This window comes from Canis aureus, chromosome 5, assembly GCF_053574225.1.
Source record: "Canis aureus isolate CA01 chromosome 5, VMU_Caureus_v.1.0, whole genome shotgun sequence".
Classification (NCBI taxonomy): domain Eukaryota; kingdom Metazoa; phylum Chordata; class Mammalia; order Carnivora; family Canidae; genus Canis; species Canis aureus.
In genome coordinates, this window is record NC_135615.1 from 19,323,520 (window position 1) to 19,344,316 (window position 20,797).

At 41.1% G+C, this 20,797-nt stretch overlaps 1 protein-coding gene and 1 long non-coding RNA gene across 14 annotated transcripts in view; one reads left to right on the top strand and one right to left on the bottom strand.

Annotated features, from left to right (window-relative positions):
* Nucleotides 1-8,617, top strand: part of LOC144313349 (uncharacterized) — a 42,141-nt gene extending 33,524 nt beyond the window's left edge. The window contains exon 3 of the long non-coding RNA XR_013379009.1: nucleotides 8,361-8,617. This is a non-coding gene — a long non-coding RNA (uncharacterized LOC144313349). The remainder of the gene's footprint in view (nucleotides 1-8,360) is intronic.
* CACNB2 (calcium voltage-gated channel auxiliary subunit beta 2) overlaps nucleotides 1-20,797 on the bottom strand; it is a 374,487-nt gene that overhangs the window by 110,888 nt on the left and 242,802 nt on the right. For 10 of the 13 annotated variants that reach the window (XM_077897016.1, XM_077897018.1, XM_077897015.1 and 7 more), the window contains one exon: nucleotides 10,613-10,732. In XM_077897016.1, coding sequence (XP_077753142.1) covers nucleotides 10,613-10,732 — 120 coding nt within the window. Of the gene's footprint in view, nucleotides 1-10,612; nucleotides 10,733-11,239; nucleotides 11,382-11,575; nucleotides 12,116-20,797 lie in introns of those variants that run through there. The other 3 variants (XM_077897027.1, XM_077897020.1, XM_077897028.1) reach the window with 3 other exon arrangements.

Sequence of the window (20,797 nt, forward strand, 5' to 3'; positions counted from 1 at the left end):
AAAAAAAAAGGAAATTCTCTCATATACTACCACATGGATGAACCTTGAGGACATCATGCTGAATCCTCAAAATAAGCCAGTCACAAAAGGACAACTATTGTAGAATTCCATTTATATGAGGTACCTAGAGTAGTCCAAGTCATGGAAACAGAGTAAAATGGTGGTTGTCAAGGGCTGGGGGGAGGGAGAATAAGGAACTGTTGTCCGCGAGGTACAGAAGTGTTTTGCAAGATGAAAAAGTTCTAGAGATCTGTTACGCAACAATGTGAACATAGCTAACTCTACTGAACACTTCAAAATGGTTAAGAAGTTTAAAAAAGATACTTTAGTGTGGTTAGTTCAAGGTAAATTGGAATTAAGTAGGATGTAAACAAAACTAAACCAAAATAACAGCTTTTGTTAGATTCCTCCATTAGCAATCAATCTTGCTAACCTTAGAAATGCATGCTGCAGGTTAACCAAGGCTCTGTCCCCAAAGACACATCCACATAATGGGGTATCTATCATGCCCTCCTCTGGGTCTTCCAGCACTAAAATTCACCTGCTCACCACCCTCACAGCACTTGACTCACACTGCTGTTAGTTTAACATATAACCATATAACACAAGGCAGGCAGTGACACATGTCTGGTATCATCATTAGACCATGGGTTTCTTTAAGATTTTATTTATTTATTTATTCATGAGAGAAAGAGAGAGGCAGAGACACAGGCAGAGGGAGACATAGGCTCCCTATAGGGACTCGATCCCAGGACCCGGGGATCATGACCTGAGCCAAGGCAGATGCTCAACCACTGAGCCAACAAGGTGCCCCAGACCATGGGTTTCTTGAGGGAAAAACCACATCTAACACATCTCTGATTTCCCTTCTAGCTCCTAACTCAATAGCATAATCACTTATCTAATGTTCACTAACTGAAAAAATTGTTTCACAGTTTCTATCATCTTTCATTTTGCTGTTGGAGCAAAACTCGAGAAAGAGAGGACAACTTTAAGCAGTGCATAAAGGTCTTTGCATTGTTCTGCATTCAAATCGGATAAAGAAAAAGAAGAATCATGTATTTATAGCTGTGTTTATAATGATACAACAAAGATGTTCAGTTACAGCTCTCTAAGAAAAAAAAAAGCTTGAGCTGCAAAGTTTATAATAATCCTTCCCAATCCATTTATGGCTTTGAAATAGCCAGAAGTCTGTATTATGTTCAGTCCTTATAAGGGTTCTTGCACAAGAGTGCAATTTTAAACATGGGCAAACTTCAGCCCTCTAGAACTTCCATGAAAAAAACCTGTAAATCCACTGTGAGAGTGCTGAATTAGAGTATCAGGCTCTCTTGATTTTTTTTTTTTTTTAACATTTTATTTATCCACTCATGAGAGACACAGAGAGATAGAGAAGGAGAGAGAGAGAGAGGCAGAGACACAGGCAGAGGGAGAAGCAGGCTCCGTGCAGGGAGCCCGATGTGGGACTTGATCCTGGGTTTCCAGGATCAGGCCCTGGGCTGAAGGCGACGCTAAACCGCTGAGCCACCCGGGCTGCCCTCAGGCTCTCTTTAAAACGTGTAACTCTTACCCATACCCATAGGTAGATCGCCAAGATAAATATAACCATAAAGAAATACAGACCAATATGTAATTTTATTCCTAAAACAGGTGTCACTCAGAAGAGAAGACATGAAAAGAGCAAGAAGGCATGTTAACCCGCTCTTGATAATGAAGGCAGGGATCTGTACCAGTGAGATGACCCACAGACAACACCTTCAGTCTCAAGGGGCTCAAAGTCTAGTTCAGGAGATAGGACGTGGGCGTCAGTCATGGGGACGGATGGGACACCATGTGGCCTGATGCAGTGAGCTGCTGTAAAGATCAAGTGATGGAGGAAATGCCCATCACTCCCCATTCAGGGCTCCCGTAGCCGCTGGGCCTGCAGATCGGCCACACAGCACTCACCACCCAGTTAGAAACGAGTAACTGAGTAACTTGAACATGACAGTCACCATGCACAACTAAAGAGAGATGCAAAGAATGGTTTTATAACTTCTAATACAGACTCCCCACTGGCCACTGAGCTTGATGGCAGGAGCCAGGTGTTCCAGTTACCTGTGCCCATCCCAGTCCCAACTGGGAACCCTGGGCCAGACATGTATGGTCTATGCAATTAGCCCTGGAACTCCACTTAAGCTTCGCACATAACTTACCAAAAGGTCAAGCAGCCAGCCCACGGCAGGGCCAGGCTCCCAATCCAGGTTTCCCTGAGCTGGGAGGCTGTGACAGAGACCACAAGACCCACAGTACCTAAAATATATCCCTATCTGACCCTTGACCCCCCCCCCAAAAAAAACCAAAAAACTTGCCAACCCTTGGACAACCCCCTGGCTCAAACTCAGGAGGATGAAGTCAACATTGGCAGAAGTTGGAAAATGCAGAAAAGAGAGGATTTGAAAGAAAAAATGGGGAGTTCAATTTTAAATGGGGGTGGGGGGGTAGGCACTACTCACTGGGAATGACAAAGAGGAGACGTGACATTCTGGACACTAGGGAACTGAGGCTGGGGCAGAGCCACAGATGGAAAGTGGAAGTCCTGGTGAATGAAAGACAGAGAGGGGCAAGATAGCTGTGGTTTAAAAATTGTCGTGGAGGGGCACCTGGGGGGCCAAGGGGTTAAGCAGCTGACTCTTGAATTTGGCTCAGGTTGTGATCTCGGGGTCCTGGGATCGAGCCCTGAGTGGGGCTCTGTGGTCAGCAGGGAGTCTGCTTCAGGATTCTCTCCCTTCCCCCACGTACACACTCTCTCTTTAAAATAAATAAAGAAATCTTAAAAAATAAAAATAGGGCACCTGGATAGCTCAGTGGTTGACCGTCTGCCTTTGGCTCAGGGCGTGATCCCGGGGCCCTGGGATTGAGTCCCTGAGAGGGGCCTGCTTCTCTGTCTCTCTCATGAATAAATAAATAAATAAAATCTTAAAAAAAAAAAAAAGTCACTGGAGATCTTCCATAACGATCAGTAGAGACAGAGACAGGAGTTTCAGAGAGGTAGGGAAGAAATGGAAGCAGGGGCATGAAACCTGGTGTGATCCAGGTTGGCATTTACAGGAAGAGAAAGATGGGATGGGAGGGCAGACAGGTGTTTGTTTTAAAAGGCAAGGAGGCATTTCTTTTTCCAAAAAGGGAAGGGAGAAAAAAGATGGCCGACTCAGCAGAAAAAGGCTGCAGCCATTTTCCAGGTGAGTCCAGGTCCTGGGTAGTCCCCTCTCAAACAGACTGACTCCAGGCTTAGCCACATGGCCTGCTGTCACCAAGGGGGTCTTGGCAAACATGACACAAAGAGATCCCCCACTGAGGCTCATTCTCTCCCAGTGGGCTTGTAGTCCTGAGACCAGCATGACAATGAGCCAACCAGCCTGCTGAGGGATGAAAGACCACCTAGAAGAGGAGAGGGAGCCCCCGCCCCCCCCCCCCAAGCTTACAGCTGCTAACCCGCACACCTGCAGGTGGCCATCCTAGATCACCTGGTCACCAGCCAACTTGCCAACTGGCCAGTGATGCACAGAAGAGATTTGGGACCTACAGGAAAACGGTGGGGACTTTAGGCTGACGAGAGCAGTTTGTTCCATGGCAAAAGCTAACTGAGAACAAAGGAAGATTTTTCTGACATTAAAGGCAGTCCAGGAACCAATCCAATGCTGTGGATACTTCAGAGTCATAAATGCTCAAAAGTATTTCAGAAGGCTCTGAAGACATCTAGCTTTGCATTTTCCTTTTCTACCTTTCCAAGTGCCTTATCATGAGCTATGATACCGCAATAAATGTTGTCATTATTGTTATTATTGTCACTTACCCCTTGAGATGAGCAGGATTACAGCACAAATGTACATGGCTGTACTTACCTACCCAGTCACATCCTCGAGTTAACATGGAAGCCTAACAGTTTCAGGGGGCTTGCACACACTTTTTCATTTCTTACAAGTAGGAAAAAAGGCAATCAAAGCTAATGTGTATTTAAATTAACCCAGGCTGCCGGAGATTAGACATACTTAGCCAGTTTTCTAGCTCTATTTGGAAGGTAATTGCTATAAGCAAAGGAGAGTTGACAATTTTTCAATGCAAAAAATTAAAAGACAGCCTTGAGATCAATGATGGGGAATTAATTTTACCCTGAAATATTGTCCTAAGAATGTCTACCATATTTGTGTTTTCTATGATGAGCTCTCTTGCTGGATTTTCACCGATAAAACACAGTTTTTTCCTATGAATAGCTTTCTAGTTTAATACCTGTCACATGTTTTCTGGATTCTCTCCAATAATCTATCTTGTAGGTTTAAGAAAGTATGCAATATAGGCATATACATATACTTCACTCCTATCTCCCACAGAATTTACTCAGACACATTTTTAAAAACATGTTTAACATTTTTGGAATTAAAAGGTCATCTTCAGATTGAAGGTGAATACACATCGTCCTGTTTCTTCTTTCTTCTGAAAAGGCTGGTTCAGGGAATATCTCTAATTCGGTCAGATTCTCCCAAAGCCTACGGCTTTCATGGCTAAGACAATAGGAGAGAATTTTTTTTCTTTTATACAATATGTTTACTGATGAATATGGGGGAATAAAACATGGTCAACTGAACATATGCTTCTTCCTAAAAATATATTTTTTTGAGAAAGTATAAACCCACAGATAAAAAGAACAGGAAATGAGAGGAGAGTTGACAAAAATGTAGATGATAGAAGATGACAGTGGCACTTAACAGAGTAGAAAGTGAGAATATAAAGTACCAAGAGGCTGGAGATTCCTGTCTGGGTACACAGACCAAACAAAAGGAAAGACATGCTTCGTACCCCTGCCGTCCATCTATAAAAGACCAGAGGCCAAGAAGCTTTGCCATTGCGCTTAGAGCTTCCAGTGGGCTTTACAATGTCTTTCTCTTAATTATATATAGACAGTCAAAAAGCACATCTTTGAAGAAAGTCTCCAGGATGCAAAAATAATTCCATATTTTAGAAGTTTGAAGAGTGACAGTACGGACAAATTAAAATGAATAGCTCATGGCTTAGATGTAAGTGAAAATATTACAGCCATGGAATAACAGGAAACTATAAAAGTAGAGATGAAAAGAAAGCTCTTGGGAGGCAGAGATTTTCAAATATAAAAATTTCAATAGAAGAGTTTGGACGGAAGTGGAAAAGACTCAGTTAAACAAAGAAAGATTTCTTTCTTCTCAGAAAGAAATCGGAAGCTCTAATCAAATATCTGACAAACTAGAGACCCAGAAAGAGGAATATACAGTGGGGAAAATTATCAAAATAAAAATCGGTCATTTTCTAGAACAGAAATGACTGGCCCTTCATAATAATGTTCATATGAGAAGCTGGGCACAATAAATGAGAGCCTCGCCAAGGCAAAATTTCCAAATACCAAATGCAGAGCAGTCCTAGATATATTGCAGAAAATTAAAAAATACAAAACCCAAATGACACTGGTGAGCATATCAACAGTGCTGGATTGCAAAAACAACAAAATAATATCTTTAAAATGTCAAAGAAGAATATTCATCATACCTGAATATTATACCTAGCCAAACTATTAATTAAATGTGAAGCTAGAATAAAGACATTTTCAAGCTGGCAAGATCTCAAAAAAGTAACTTCCTCTGGAAGGTTCCATGTTTTCTTACTGCCAAGCACTTCCTTATGTTGGCATTAGCTTACATTACTTATTAGGCCTCTTGCCACTTTCTATTTATAGGCTAAACTCCACCTCCATTCTGTAAGGACTTTCTGTTCCTACCAGCAGGGTGCAGTCTTCCCACCCTGATGCTCCTGAGTCCCATATGGTACTTCTACTCTACCTATCATCATGATTTAAGGCCAAGACTTTTCTTCCAAAACTAACAATAGACGCTTTCTGCAGGCTGCCTATTTCTTCTTTATGGCTCTGGTCTTGTAGCCCATGTACTCACCAACTGTGCCTGATACATTTTCTTTAATAAGCAGACATTCACTGAGGAGAGAACAGTCAATTTAAAATTTCATATCAATCCATTCTACTAAGAATACTGCATTGAGCCTACTTCATGTCTGTTCCAAATCCCTTCCTCATCCGGACTTTCTAACTCAGAGTCTCTCTGCATACTGAGCAGAAGGGATCAGTTCTGGAGAAGAAGAGCAAAGAGGAAAAAAGTTATTCTTTCAATTAAAAAAAGAATGGTCAGATGACCCAGCAATTTCACTCCTAGATATATACGTACGAGAAATGAAAACATATGTTCATGCAAAAACTTGTACTCGAATGTTCCTAACAGCATTATTCACAGTGCTAAAAGTGGAAACCACCCAGATGTCCACCGAATGATAATGGATAAATAAAATGCGATATATACATACAATGGAATATTATTGGGCAATAAAAACGATACTGGCATATGCTGCAGCACGACGAGATGAACACTCATCACTGAGTGAAGGTAGCCAGTTGCAACAGACCACCTACTGCATGATTCCATTTATATGCAATACCCGGAGCAGATAGATCTAGAGACAGAAGGTTGGAGAGTGGTAGCCTAGGACTGAGGGAGTTTGGGAAAAAAGAGGAGTGAGTGCTAACTTGGAACATGGGATTTCTTTTTTTTTTTTTTTTTTAATTTTTATTTATTTATGATAGTCACACAGAGAGAGGGAGAGAGAGGCAGAGACACAGGCAGAGGGAGAAGCAGGCTCCATGCACCGGGAGCCCGACGTGGGATTCGATCCCGGGTCTCCAGGATCGTGCCCTGGGCCAAAGGCAGGCGCCAAACCGCTGCGCCACCCAGGGATCCCGGAACATGGGATTTCTTTAAGGGGCAATGAAAATATTCTAAAATCGATTGTAACGACGGTTGCGCACCTTTGTGAATATGCCCAACACCACCACATAATATACTTTCAATGAGTGAATTATACCTCAATAAACTGTCTTTTAAAAATGATCAATATGGGAAAAAATTAAATCCATGTATTACTTATCTTGAAGGCAAAAAAATAAATTCAAAGAGCATCACCTTAAGTAAGGCAAGATTTGCAAAGCATGGCTAAACTGAAAAGGAACAAAACATGCATTTAGGATGAAAACACCAAGTCAAAAGGAAAAAAAAAAAAAGGGTCATGTCAGCTGATTTTTCTTTGCCTGAAAATTAATACATAATTTGCTCACTGCAGAGTTTACTAGTTTAAGAGAAACCATAACAAAGTGCAAATGAAAAGTACTGGCTTTTACTAGAAGCACAGAGTGCCTGGATATAGAACCTTTTGTAGGTCACTTAATTTAAAAAGGCAGCGTCTCTAGTTTCACTACTTCCCAATCACTTTATTTCACAGACCTGTTCTTAAGGGCAATTAATGGGTAATGTAGTTCATATGTAAAGAGGGCCAGGATCTGAAAGTACTGCTGAGGTTTATTCCAGGCATTCGCACAGTGATCTTACTGCATGTGATCTGTGGGGGCAGTGAGATACAGCACCCACTGAGAAAGCCTTCCTGTTGGAGGGATGCTATCTATGATGGTTACAACAGAAATGTGGAAAACTTTTGATTCTTCCAAAATGGACGTGCTAAATGTTTTAAACTATCTAAAATTAAACGATGAATTCATATATTTTTAAACTTTAAAAGCTTCATTTTAAAATAGGGCCGACAAAGTCATACTGACATAAAGCCATGGTGGATGGGGAAGAGATAAAATAAGCTAATGAGGGGCACCTGGCTGGCTCAGTTGGAAGAGCACGCTGACTCTTGATCTCAGGGTCATGAGTTCAAGCCCCAAGCTGGGGTTTATTCAAGAATAAAATCTTAAAAAAAAAAAAAAAAAAAAAAAGACATCTCTAATTCTCCTTTTGCGTTCCTTCTCCGGGAGTCCTGGAATTAATAAACCAGACCTACCAAGCCATGATTTTCACATATAGTACACTTAAATCCTAGTCCTTCCATGGTCTTTCAGAATATATTCAAATTCTCACTTATCCTAATGTAACTCATTTGAATACATCAAGGGTTTAAGATACGAACCTAATGGGCGCCTGGGTGGTGTAGTTGTTAAGCATCTGACTCCTGGTTTCAGCCTAGGTTGTGATCTCAGGGTCATGAGATGGAACCCTGTGTCGGGCTCCTCTCTGAGCCATGGAGTTGGCTTGAGATTCTCTCTCCCTCACCCTCCACCTCTCCTGCTTGTGCTCTGTTTCTCATATAAATAAATAAATCTTTAAAACAAAAAAAAAAGATATCAACCTAATTTTAAGGGGAAAAAATGGATATAAAAAACATTTTCATTAAACAGAGGAAACAGTTCTTTGATTGTTTTAAATTCTCTTCATTTTTCTCTTCTCTTCTAGGTTATTTGTAATGATAAACTTTTCAGTCTGTGTGAAAGGAACATGAACCTGGCTCGATTTGGGATCAACATTTTGGTCCACGCTGGTTAAAAGATATTCAAAATTTCTATGCAGCTATGTCACTTCTGAGGACTTACAACACTGAGTTATGGACAAAATCTTCCCGTTGGATAACTAAAGATTCTGAAAACCAAACCTATAAGGCAGTGGGTTTGTATGACGATGTGATATGAATCTGAGAAACTGGTTAATTTTGGCATGTGAAAAAAATCACATGAATAAATGAGTGCAAATAAAACACTCTTATTTCTGGAACACAGACTGTTATTTCTTTTTTTCCAGACTCTTCTTTGCACCCCGGAGCAAAATATAGAAGAATTTAGATTCTCGATCTCAACATATATTAGCTACGCTGCAAACTTGTGGCAATGAACTCTACTAGTCATACATCCGTTGTTCAATCTCCTCCATTACTTAATTATATATATATATATATAATTTTATTGTGTAAGAACATTTACCAAGAGATCTACCCTTTTAACATATTAAGTGCAAAGTACAGTACTATTAACTCTAGGCCACGATGTCACAGGACAGATTTCTAGAATTTATTCATCTTGCATAACTGCAACTTTATATCTGTTGATTAGCAACTCCCCATTTCCTCCTCCTCCCAGCCCCTGGCAACCACCATTCCTCTCTGCTTCTAGGAGTTTGACTGCTTCCGATGCCTCATATAAGTGGAATCACACGGGATTCATCCCTCTCTGGTTGGCTTACTTCACTTAGCACAATGTCCTCCAGCTTCCTCCATAGCGTCTCATCATAATGTTTTAAATGGCGAAGCTGGTAAAGCAGATTAGTTGATGGCAATCAGACCACACCTTGCTTTATCAGCACCCTGTTCCCGCTGTTTATGACTTGTCTTGCAGTCAAGACTGTGTCAGATCTGGAAATGATTTCCCTGCCAGCTGAGGTGAGAACACTGTTTTGATGTATGGAAAGACTGCTTTTTAAAAGTCAAGGCCTCCTGGCAGTTCCTCTGTAAACTACTATGGCAGCTGTGCTAGAGGCCATGAATATTACATAAGGGTTGTCCATGCATTCAAGCCAGACTCTCCAAGCCACAATTCCCATAGCAACACACAGAGATTTTACTCATCTCAGAGATGAAGCAGCCAGCAAAAGTGCCTAATGCCACCCGATTTTTTTTTTAGCAAGATCAACACAGTACTTATTCTTTTTCCAAAGCAATAATTTGTTCAAAAGAAAACCAACGACCGTGTGAAATGTGCTCATTTCAAAGTTACCCAGTATCACACAAACCAAGGTACTGTAACCCTGAACAACAATCTATGCTTTTAGAAATAGCTGCCATCTGAATGGCTGCATGGGAAAAAGAATTTGAACCTTCACAATCAGTGAAATGAACCACCGTCTTGGCTAAATATTGCTAACTTAGAGATTTTATATCTGATTTCCAGTCCCCTTTCCATATATACACACTTTATTATAGGATGGAAAAGAACATGTTCCAAGGGAAGAAACCTTTTTTTTTTTTTTTTAAGATTTTATTTATCTATTCATGATAGACATGGGGGGGCAGAGGGAGAAGCAGGCTCTATGCAGGCAGTCCAATGTGGGACTTGATTCCCCGGTCTCCAGGATCACACCCTGGGCCAAAGGCAGGTGCCAAACCGCTAAGCCACCCAGGGATCCCCAGGAGGAACATTCTTAACTAATAAAATCCTTTACTGCTTAATTTTTTTTTTTTTTTTACTGCTTAATTTTTGAGGAGCATAACGCAATCCATTTTTTTTTTAACAGAAGAAAATACTACTACACAACACCTATGGAGTAAAATTTGGGGGAATGATTGCTCAAGCCTAAGAAAACACACATTACCTTGAAGAAAGTTGTTTTTCTAAACAGAGAAATGGTTTACTGGAAGCAGGTTCTTCCTCTTTGTATATTTGGGGATCCTTTTTTGGGTGTCTACACTGTCCACCCACAGAAACGAGCTGGTTGGATTATAAAACAACCTAAGAGCCAAGACCACTCTAATATATCACACTTCCTTTTTCTATCAAGGAAATCAAATGCACTCCATTTCTTGTAGTTCTTTAAAAATCAGACAATGAAATACTGTAAGAGACCAAACATACGCTTTAAAAGAAACTTCCACAGGTGGCCCTTCACAGACCCAGCAGAATTGGCAATGAAAGAGCTTGGCAGGGGAGAAATGGTTTTACCTTTGCCTTTTCCAACTGGGCCTGGGCCTGTCGCTCTGCTTCTCTGCGCACTGCCTCCCGATCTTCCTCCAAAGAAACATCTGAATCGGATGGACGGCTGGTGTAGGAGTCTGCCGAACCCTGGAGAGAAAAATTTGCATTTTAAAACAGATTCCATCTATGAGGTTTGCCTTGGAAAAGTCTCATTGACACCGCAGTTAGCTTCCTGGATTATGCTATAAATTCCTGAAAAGAGGAGAAAATAATCCATCTTGCGGCAGGCCATCTAGAAAAACCCTGCTCTCGTTTGCAGACCCTTCCCTAGCATAGTGGTGCCTACCGAGTTACCATTCCTTCCTCAGCCTTAGGTTCGGATTACCATCCTTTCTGGAAGCCAGAACAAGTTCCCCTGGCATTAGAGCAGCTCGGTGGTGCAGTGCCCGGCTTGAAGGGCACAGGGGGGTTTCAAGGATGACTTCAAGAACAGACTACCTGCCACGGCCCGTATTTACAACTGCAGAGAAGATACGTCTAATAAAAAAAAAATCAATCAATTAATTAATTAAACCCAGAAAAGAACATCTAACGAGTTCTCAACTTGAATCCTCCACCACGACTCCCGTTTTAACCCTCAGCATCCTTCGGTACCTTGCCATTCACCTGCTTCCTTCACCGACAAGACTGGAAGGGAACAGCAGCCAGCATCCCTCCATCCTTAAGCCACACATTTTTGTCAATGGCTTTCGGCAGCCGTTTCATCAGAGCTGTCTCAAGAAAACACCTGCCCGGGATAGCGTGTCTGGCGATAAATCACAACATAGGAAAAGGAGCTCGGAAAATCCTAGGACTCTCCCCGGCTCCCCCTCTCTCGCAATCAGGATCCTATTACTAAATCACAGGAGCCCCTTGGCAGCACTCACTGCAACGAGGAGCAGGAGCAACGGCAGTACAGAGTCTCCCCTGGACCAAAGCCCCTGAGCTTACACAGATATCCGAATTCTTCAGCCTTCCTCCCTTGGCTCTTTTCAGAAGCCGGATCCAGGTGGCCTTCATTAGCCAGACCGCGCCTTTCTCATCCGCAGCTGCAGCCCCGGGCACAGATCCTCAGTGCGCGCTGAGCCCTGGAGCGCCCCGGCTCCTTTCCTATCCATGCTCCGGGCAAGCCCCTCGTCTCGGTCCCTTCCTGCCTCCGGGGCTTTCACTCCCTACCCCGGAGGACTTCCAATCCACGGAGGTTCTTAGTTTCCCATCCCAGGGAGGGGGGAGTGGAAAACAGACACTCGGATGCCTTCTATATTGCTTTAAAAATAAGGAACACTTCAAGTGCATCCAAAGACAGGCAGCAAGTCGTTCTAAACTTGATGCATCTTATTACTCTGAAGAGTCTCCTCTCTGCTCTTGGATTGTGACAGGAAATTAGTTGTAAGAGACCCTTTTTTAAAAAAACCTAGTGCAAAACGTATGCAGTGACATTTGCAAGTGCAAAGTTCAAGCCTTATCTTCGGAGATCTGGAGGGGGAGGGCGGAGGACGCACTCACTGCACTGGGCATGCTCCCTCTGTAGCCTTTTTACGCAGATGCCTACATCACACTGTTAATCTATGTCAAATTGCCATTTTGCATCCGAAGTGTAAACAGCTGGAAAGGGCTTTTCGGTTATATAGTAACAGGCGCATGGTAGGTTTGTCATGTTTCGGTCGAAACAGTCTCTCAAAGACAAAGCATGCAGTCTTTTCATTTAATGATCCCTTTCCATTAGTCCTGCTGCAGGGAGCGTATCCTATGCCAGGAGGCAATTCAAAGATAAGCAATATTATGCACAAGGCATTGGACGGTAGGAATCCATAAGTGAGTGATGCTCATCAGTCGAAGCATCAACCTGCTCTTGACTGCTTGTGACTTCCCTAACAAGATGCAGGAGACAGAGCTGCCCATTTAATTAGGACACGGAAGTAATCACAGCTCTAAGCCACGAGTTTAACCGAGCTCAAAATGACTTTGAACTGCTTCTCCAACTGAGAAACCACCGTTTGAAAGAAAGTCCTTAGAATAAATAACAGTGTGAATGGTCAGGACCACAATTATGAAGAGATTGCAAAGCTTGGTTGATTTATTATTAGCTCGAGTTAAGAGTTTACAGAATAATTTAGTCCAAGTAAATAAAGTGACTGAAACTTGGGATGATACTTATTCATTTTTGCTACTAATGGGCTTACGTTTTTAAAGTTTTCTGAAGAAATGCACACTCCTAGATTTCTTACAGTAAACATGAAATTCCATCACCGCATTCCTAACTACAGCTTTGTTTGCGTGGGGGGGCGGGGGGGGTTATTTTGTCAAGTCTCATGCAAACGAAAGAGGTTTTTAAGAAAATCTTTGTAATTACTTCTCCCTTCCTTCATTCCTCCTCCCTCCCCCAATTCCTTTCATCTGGGGACTAAGACCAATCTTCATTATGTAAATGTTAGAAAATACAGTAGAATAGGGGCTTTAGAATAACAGTTACTGATTGAATGCACCTTAATTGTGGTATCGTAAATCAATAAACAAGTTATATTCTTAGGACGTGAATGTAAAATGCATGGGAGATAGAAAGTGCATTGCAATTTTTTATTCCAATAAAATTCACAAGGGACACTGGCATTCTTCTCCATCAACACACATGCTAGGGGATTCCTAATTTCTTCCCAGTGGGGTTTCTCATAGCGAGAGTAGCACAGTAGAGAATTACCCGGAAGAACAACTTTATTCCACAAAGGGCCTCAGGCCCTAGTGTCACAAGTGTAGGCATTTAAAACCCAATCATCTGGCAAAAGGTTCTGTTCACATTTCAGTGAGGATACAGAGTTTCTGTCATTAAGAACCCCTCTGCCCCTGGGAATCCCTGGGTGGCTCAGTGGTTTAGTGCCTGCCTTTGGCCCAGGATGTGATCCTGGAAACCTGGGAGCGAGTCCCTGCATGGAGCCTGCTTCTCCCTCTGCCTCTCTCTCTCATAAATAAATAAATAAAATCTTAAAAATATATATATTCTTTAAGAACCTCTCCCTCCCATAAGAGCCTAACATACACATAATTGTGCGCTATCCCTTTTTCTTTTGAACAAAATAAGATTTAAAAAGTCCTTTGCTGGGGCACCTGGGTGGCTCAGTGGTTGAGCGTCTGCCTTTGGCTGGGTGGTGATCCTGGGGTCCTGGGATAGAGTCCCACATCAGGCTCCCCATAGGGAGCCTGCTTCTCCCTCTGCCTGTGCCTCTCATGAATAAATAAATAAAATCCTTAAAAAAAACATAAAAAAATCATTTGTTAATAATCAGATGTAGCTTTTAATTGCGCAGTCGTGTTGAGACCTCTTTCTAGGTTTAAATAATAAAGCATTAAAAAAAAAAAACACCCCAAACTCTACAGTGACTTTTGGCAAAGATCTTCTTAATATTTGCAACAACATATTAATTTCTGGCTTTTTTTTACAATATGAGATATGACTCCCAACTGAGGTTAAATGTTGCTTATAGTAGGTGCCACTTACTTTCAACATTCTTTGTATCTGTAATAATAATAGTAAAATGGCAAAATATTTTCCTTATGGAACTTACATGAACCCATTGCACAGAGACACACAAATAACCATCACTTTAAATTTTCCCACCCGAAAGATAACCACTATTAAAAAGCAGCATGTTTCGACCTCCAGAATTCCTGCATTTTTGAAAGTCACCCTCCCAACATGTGCATTACAATTAATCTGCTTCCTTCTGGGAGTGTGTGGATTTATGCAGTTAGAAGTAATGTATCTAATTAAGCCTTTGCCTTTGGTACCATATGGACTTTCTGGGTCATTCTGCCTCAAGTAGCCTTCACTCAGGAACAGCTGGCAGTCAGTTCCATAACTCCAGAATAGGTTCATTACAAGATGTACCCTTGATCTCTTGGGTTGCTACCATGTGATTAGCTAGTCTTTTGTAGTTTTGTCCTTGTGGGTACCTCACAGGTTCAGCTACAAATATTTCCTTTTCTGCATCATAATATATCTCATTCCTCATTGTACAGTTCCACAATGTAACTTGCAATCTGATGTTTACCAAAACTCATCCAGGATCATTCACTTTTTTTACTCAGAACTCTTATTCCAAACATCTGTGCTTAGCTTATAGGAAAATAAGTCAATTGGATTAACTCGTGCTTTTAAAAAAATTTATTATTATTTTTTTAAGAGATGGACAGAGAGCAAGAGAGGATGGTGGGAAGGGGCAAATAATTTTTTTTTTTAAGATTTTATTCATTTATTCTTGAGAGACACACACAGAGAGGCAGAGACACAGGCAGAGGGAGAAGCAGGCTCCCTGCAGGGAGCCCAAAGCGGAACTTGATCCCAGGACCCTGGGATCATACCCTAAACTGAAGGCAGATGCTCAACCACTGAGCCACCCGGTGTCCCAAGAGAGAGAAAATCTTGAGCAGACTCAATGCCCAGCATGGAGCACAATGCAGGGCTCGATCTCAAAACCATGAGATCATGATCTGGGCTAAAACCAAGAATCCAGGGATGCCTGGGTGGGTCAGCCGTTTTGTGTCTACCTTTGGCTCAGGGCGTGATCCCGGGATCTGGAATCGAGTCCTGCATTGGGCTCCTTGCAGGGAGCCTGCTTCTCCTTCTGCCTGTGTCTCTGCCTCTCTCTCTTTGTATGTGTCTCTCATGAATAAATAAAATCCTAAAAATCAAATCAAATCAAATCAAGAATTGGACTGAGCCACCCAGCCGCCCCTAACTCATGCTCTTTATCTACTCTTCAGTGTTTGTTTGTCTTTTTCCAATTTATGCCAAATATTTGCATAAAAATTTCACCCTTTTTCTAGAACACATTTGTTTATATTTATAAAGTTTGCTTTTTTGATGCTGTACTCTACCATTTCAATCATATATATTTCCAGCATCATTTTTCTTGACTGTTCTTGTTCTTGTATTTTCTCTTTTAAAGCCAAAAGGGTAAGAGTCATAAGCTTATTCAGGAGTGGCATCTTAGATCCCAAAGTGGTCATCTATTTCTGTAGGAAATCTTCATATGAAGACTACCCCAATGTTCTTGGGCAAAATCAGTTTCTCACAGTATCCCAAGGCTACCCTGTTTCTAGATAAATCTATGTTCCATCCAAAACCCTCAAGACTTCAAATGACCCTCCTCATGTATGCTAAGCCAATGGCAAGTTTGATTTCAGTGGTTTCCTCCTGACCTGCCATGGGATAGACAGACATCCCGCTGCCATACTCCCCAGGCCTGCACTTTTAGAAAAAAACAAAATGGTCCAGACTTCTGAGGCCAAGGACCAATGGAAAAGAGTTTTACCTTGTACTGTCTGCTTGTATTAGTGGGTAGAGATAATTCTTTCATTTCTCATATTATCACCTTTTTTCACAGTTCAGAAACATGATTTTTTTTTTTTTTTTTTAATGTGAAGAGGTCTGGGCAGCCTTCGTGGCTCAGCGGTTTAGCGCCACCTTCAGCCCAAGGCCTGATCCTGGAGACCTGGGATCTAGTCCCATGTTGGGCTCCCTGCATGGAGCCTGCTTCTCCCTCTGCCTGTGTCTCTGCCTCTCTCTCTCTGTGTGTCTCTCATAAATAAATAAAATCTTAAAAAAAAAAAAATATGAAGAGGTCTGGATCTCTAAGAAAATGAATTACTGACCCCTACATTGTTGAGGTTACAACAAAACCATACACTGTTTACTAACAATGACAATCCCTGACTCAAAAAATTTTAAAAAATGATAGAGACTATTGAGATGAAGCACATTTACATGAATACTGTACACTGCAGTTTGCAAATGTCATGCAATTATCATTCATACCCATTCAGTTAATGAAATTCTCAAGTGTGATTGGCCTGCCATTTGGCTTAATGTGAAAATGTTAACCAAGGTGATGGTAATAAATCCATGCAAATTCATCTCTGTGTGGTAACTCTGATGATTATGTAAAAGCTAAAATATTAGCTTCAATTTTCTCAAGAGCACAGGGAAATTTAGAAACTTTGTTAACTACCCTATGTAATGAGGAAAAGACTAAATGTCACCAAAAGCAAAACAAAAACCCAACCACATGCATTTACTGAGTACTTAACGACTTTGCAAAAGAGTATGTGCTCTGACTGTAAGTTAAATGCTGGGAAATAGGACAGTGATAAAGATGAAAGCTAAATCACCATCATGGAACCTGATAATCTAGTTGAAAAGGAGACCAGTTTTTTAAAAAATAATCAGAAAAATAATCACAATGAGAAAACACAAAACACGCTGAGAAATAAAATAATGGTGAGCAGAAGCTATTTTAGTTAGGGTGATGAGACAACACTCTGAGACACTATTTAAGCTAAAATATCCCCCACAAGAGAAAGAAAAAACAAGTTAGCTTTGGGATGTGTTGAGAAAAATGTTAAAGAAGAGGGAATAGCATCTGCTACGGCCTGAGGACAAGGAATACTCAACAGTTTGAGGAAGTGAAAAAGATTAGTGTAGCTAACATGCTCCTTTTTTTCCAGAGTATTTATTTCAGCCTCTCCTTCTTTATTCTCTCCTCTTTCTCGCCCTGTGGGTAGATACACACTCAAGCAAACCTGCAATACAGGATTTTGCGGATCCTTCTCATTTTTGTGGCATCACCTCACAGGAAAAACTCCTTATCTCAGTTTAAGTTTCTAAAGTAGAAGTGGCATTTAAGTTGTCAGTAAATTCTGCATTATGGGGGAAATCATGTCTTCTGAGATTTAAACAGAGTTCTCGGATTTTCTTCCTTCTAAATCCAGCACTATCTCATAAAAGCTAAAGGTAGTCTGTTTTTGAGATTGTGGTATATTACATTAATAGAGCAATTTATTAAGATCAGGCTATGTATATGATTGATGATAATAATAATTGCTAATTTTTCATGAATGCTCTAACACTGTGCTAGGCACTGGGCAGATTCACCAATGTTACATAACGTAATATTTAATCTTTACCTCCATTGTCATTGATGAAATAACTGAGGGACAGAGAAGTTCAGTGACAGCATGGAGGTGACCAAGCTAATAATCAACAGAGGTGGGAGGCGGCTTTTGAATTGAATTCAAATCTGAATTCAAGTTCTAGGCATGCATCAGTTCATAAAAATAAAAGCCAGAACAAACCCCTACCTGCAACTAATGTCTCTGTTGACTGAAAACATCTCTTTTTCTGCCTGCCAGGCACACCTATAGCTATTTCTGATGGTTATAAAATGCCAAGATGACTTCCAGTCTCTTTGCTGTCTTTGCAAAACCTAACCATGTGTGCACACATTATGTCTCTCTCATACACACACACACACACACACACACACACACACACACACACACACACCCTTTACAGAACCTCAAATTTTATCTTCCCAAAAGGCACAATGAAAGTCCAATGAAATAGCTAATTTCTCATTCATTAGCGTAATGCTGTTTTGTGCAAAGAAGGATTCAGAGTTAGCTGCTACCCTGAAAATTTCCTTCCTTCAGAGTATTGCAAAATCGTAAAGCCTTCTTTTCATTACTTATCTACAATTGAAAGTAGATAAGTAGGAGAGGAAAACAATGGGAGTCAAGAAACCGGCTATTTAAATTTCTCTCTTTTCCCTGAAAATGAACATAACTTTGGCAAGCTGGCCTTCAGTAGCCATTTTGGCAGCTAATCTTGCCTGAAGCTGGCTGGAATTCAAGCATCTTCTGAGTGTGTGTTCGATAGGAACAGTTGCTAGTGTTGAGCACTGAAGCTGAAGTTATTAAAAAGTATAAATCAGAGCTATGACTAACTTACCTATCTTTAAGAGTGGTATTTTTCAAAACGAAGAGTAATGTATTAAAACACTGTTAACCACCAAATTATTCCTTAAAGGAAGGGCATGATGGCTGTTTATTTTTTGTAGAAGAACCCCTGTACAAAATTTGCAAACTTTAACGCCATTAAAAAGAACCATTTTGAAAAAGTTAAAATTAAATGGCCAATTTAAAGGTTATTTGAGTTTGGGATTTTAGGCACAGGATAAATAATTTCCCTTCATAATTATGACATTGTGGGGTGGGTGTGTGCTGAGGGAGGTTTTTAGGCCTTTCATATCTACTTACTAACGGTGATAGATGACAAATATGTTTCATGCTATATAATTTCTTACCTAAAACTTTACCTTTCAGCCATGAAAATGGAAGTGAGTAGGCAAGAAGCAGAAAAACTGCAGCCTGGGAGAGTTAACTTTTCTTAAAATATTGCTGAAAATTTTTAAATTAAATGAGGGAAAAGGAGTGAATGAATCAGATGTAGGACATTTTTGGCATGGGAACTCATGGTGAGTATAGATACTGTCAGAAACTCTGCGTGGACCTCACTACCTTCAGTCTTCCCACTGAGTCATTCTAATCAGCACACACACATGCTCTCACTCCTCTCTGCCTAAGAAAACCTTCCCTTGATTCCATTTTTTCTCTGCCAGCTCCCATTCCATTTCTTTGCTCCCCTCTGTAGAAAAAAATGCCCCAAAGATGTTGCCTATACTCCCTTCCATTCTCTTCTAGTTTTCTCTCCCTGCAGGCCACCATCACTGCTGATTAGGGGTCATCAGTGAATACATGGCTAAGTTCAAAGGGCAGTTCTTGGTGTGATTCCTTCTTAACCTATCAGGAGCATTTAGCCTGTTTGTTCAGTATCACTCCCCATCCTTTATTCACTTTCTCAAGATGGTTTCCAGAAACCACTCTCTCTTGGTCTTTTCTCTTACCTATTGGCTGCTCCTTCTAAGTCTCATTTGCTGGTTATGTGCTCTTCCACCCATCTGCTGCAGCCTCCTTCCCACACACAGCCTCCCTCTTTCTGCTCCAAACTCACTCATCACTCAGAGGCACCAGGAAGGCTCTCTCCCTAGATCCCCACACTACCAACTATCAACTCCTTCTAGTCTATATGCAGACCTCACCTTCTCCGTGGAGGTCTTCCATCACCCTCCTAGTTAAAACTGTAATCCCCAGGGACACCTGGGTGGCTCAGCGGTTGAGTGTCTACCTTCACACTCAGGGCGTGATCCCTGGTTTGGGGATCAAGTCCCACACTGGGGTCCTTGAGAGAAGCCTCTTTCTCCCTCTGTCTGTGTCTCTGCCTCTCTCTCTGTGTCTCTCATGAATAAATAAATAAAATCCTAAAAAACAAAAAACCCCATAATCCCCAGGGCCCTCCAGTATCTCTAGTTCCACTTACCCAGCTCTACTAATTTTTTAAATGGTGCTTTTACCTTCAAACATACAATGTAATTTACTTATTATGTTTATCATTCAAGGTCTAGCTCCCTCCAATAGAATATAACAACCATGAGGGCAGAGATTTTTTTTGTTTCTGTTTCATTCACCCATTTACCCCCGAGTGCCCAGAATAGTACCTGGCACAGCATAGATGCTCTTTAAATATGAATGGATGAATGAATAAGGGTTACCAGACAGAGCTTGTTCTCCCTCACATCTCATATCTTTTTTTAAGCTTTTATTTATTTATTTATGAGAAACACACACACACACACACACACACACACACACACACACACAGGCAGAGGCAGAGACACAGGCAGAGGGAGAAGCAAGCTCCATGCAAGGAGCCTGATGTGGGACTTGATTCTAGGATCATGCCCTGGGCTGAAGGCAGGAGCTAAACCTCTGAGCCACCCAGGGATCCCCCTCACATCCCATATCTTGAAGCTCTTCCTTTACAGGGTCCTCCTCAGCATTCTTAAACATTTCTAAATATCGCTAAACATTGCTATGTCTCCTCCTTACAAAAAACAAAAACAAACAAAAAACAAAAACAAAAACAAAACAAACAAAAAACAGCAATCTGACCCAGGCTGTGAATGACTAATAAATACTTGCTATAGTGAGTAAGAGAATAAAACTAAGACTTCAGCCCGAAGATATACTTGGTGTTTTATCATGACCCACCATAAATACCAACTTCATTAACTTAGTGTAAATGTCAACTATGATCAGTAGATTAAATAAACATGTTCCATAGCAGAGAAGCCACTTAAAATAAGTCATTATAGTTAAAATTTATATTGCAACCTTCTTCCAGCGAATGTAGGAGAGAGTTTATATTTTGAAAATATGATTAAAGCTTATTTTCTATGGAGATCCTTTTCTCATTAATTGTACTTCTTCTTTCCAGGGATT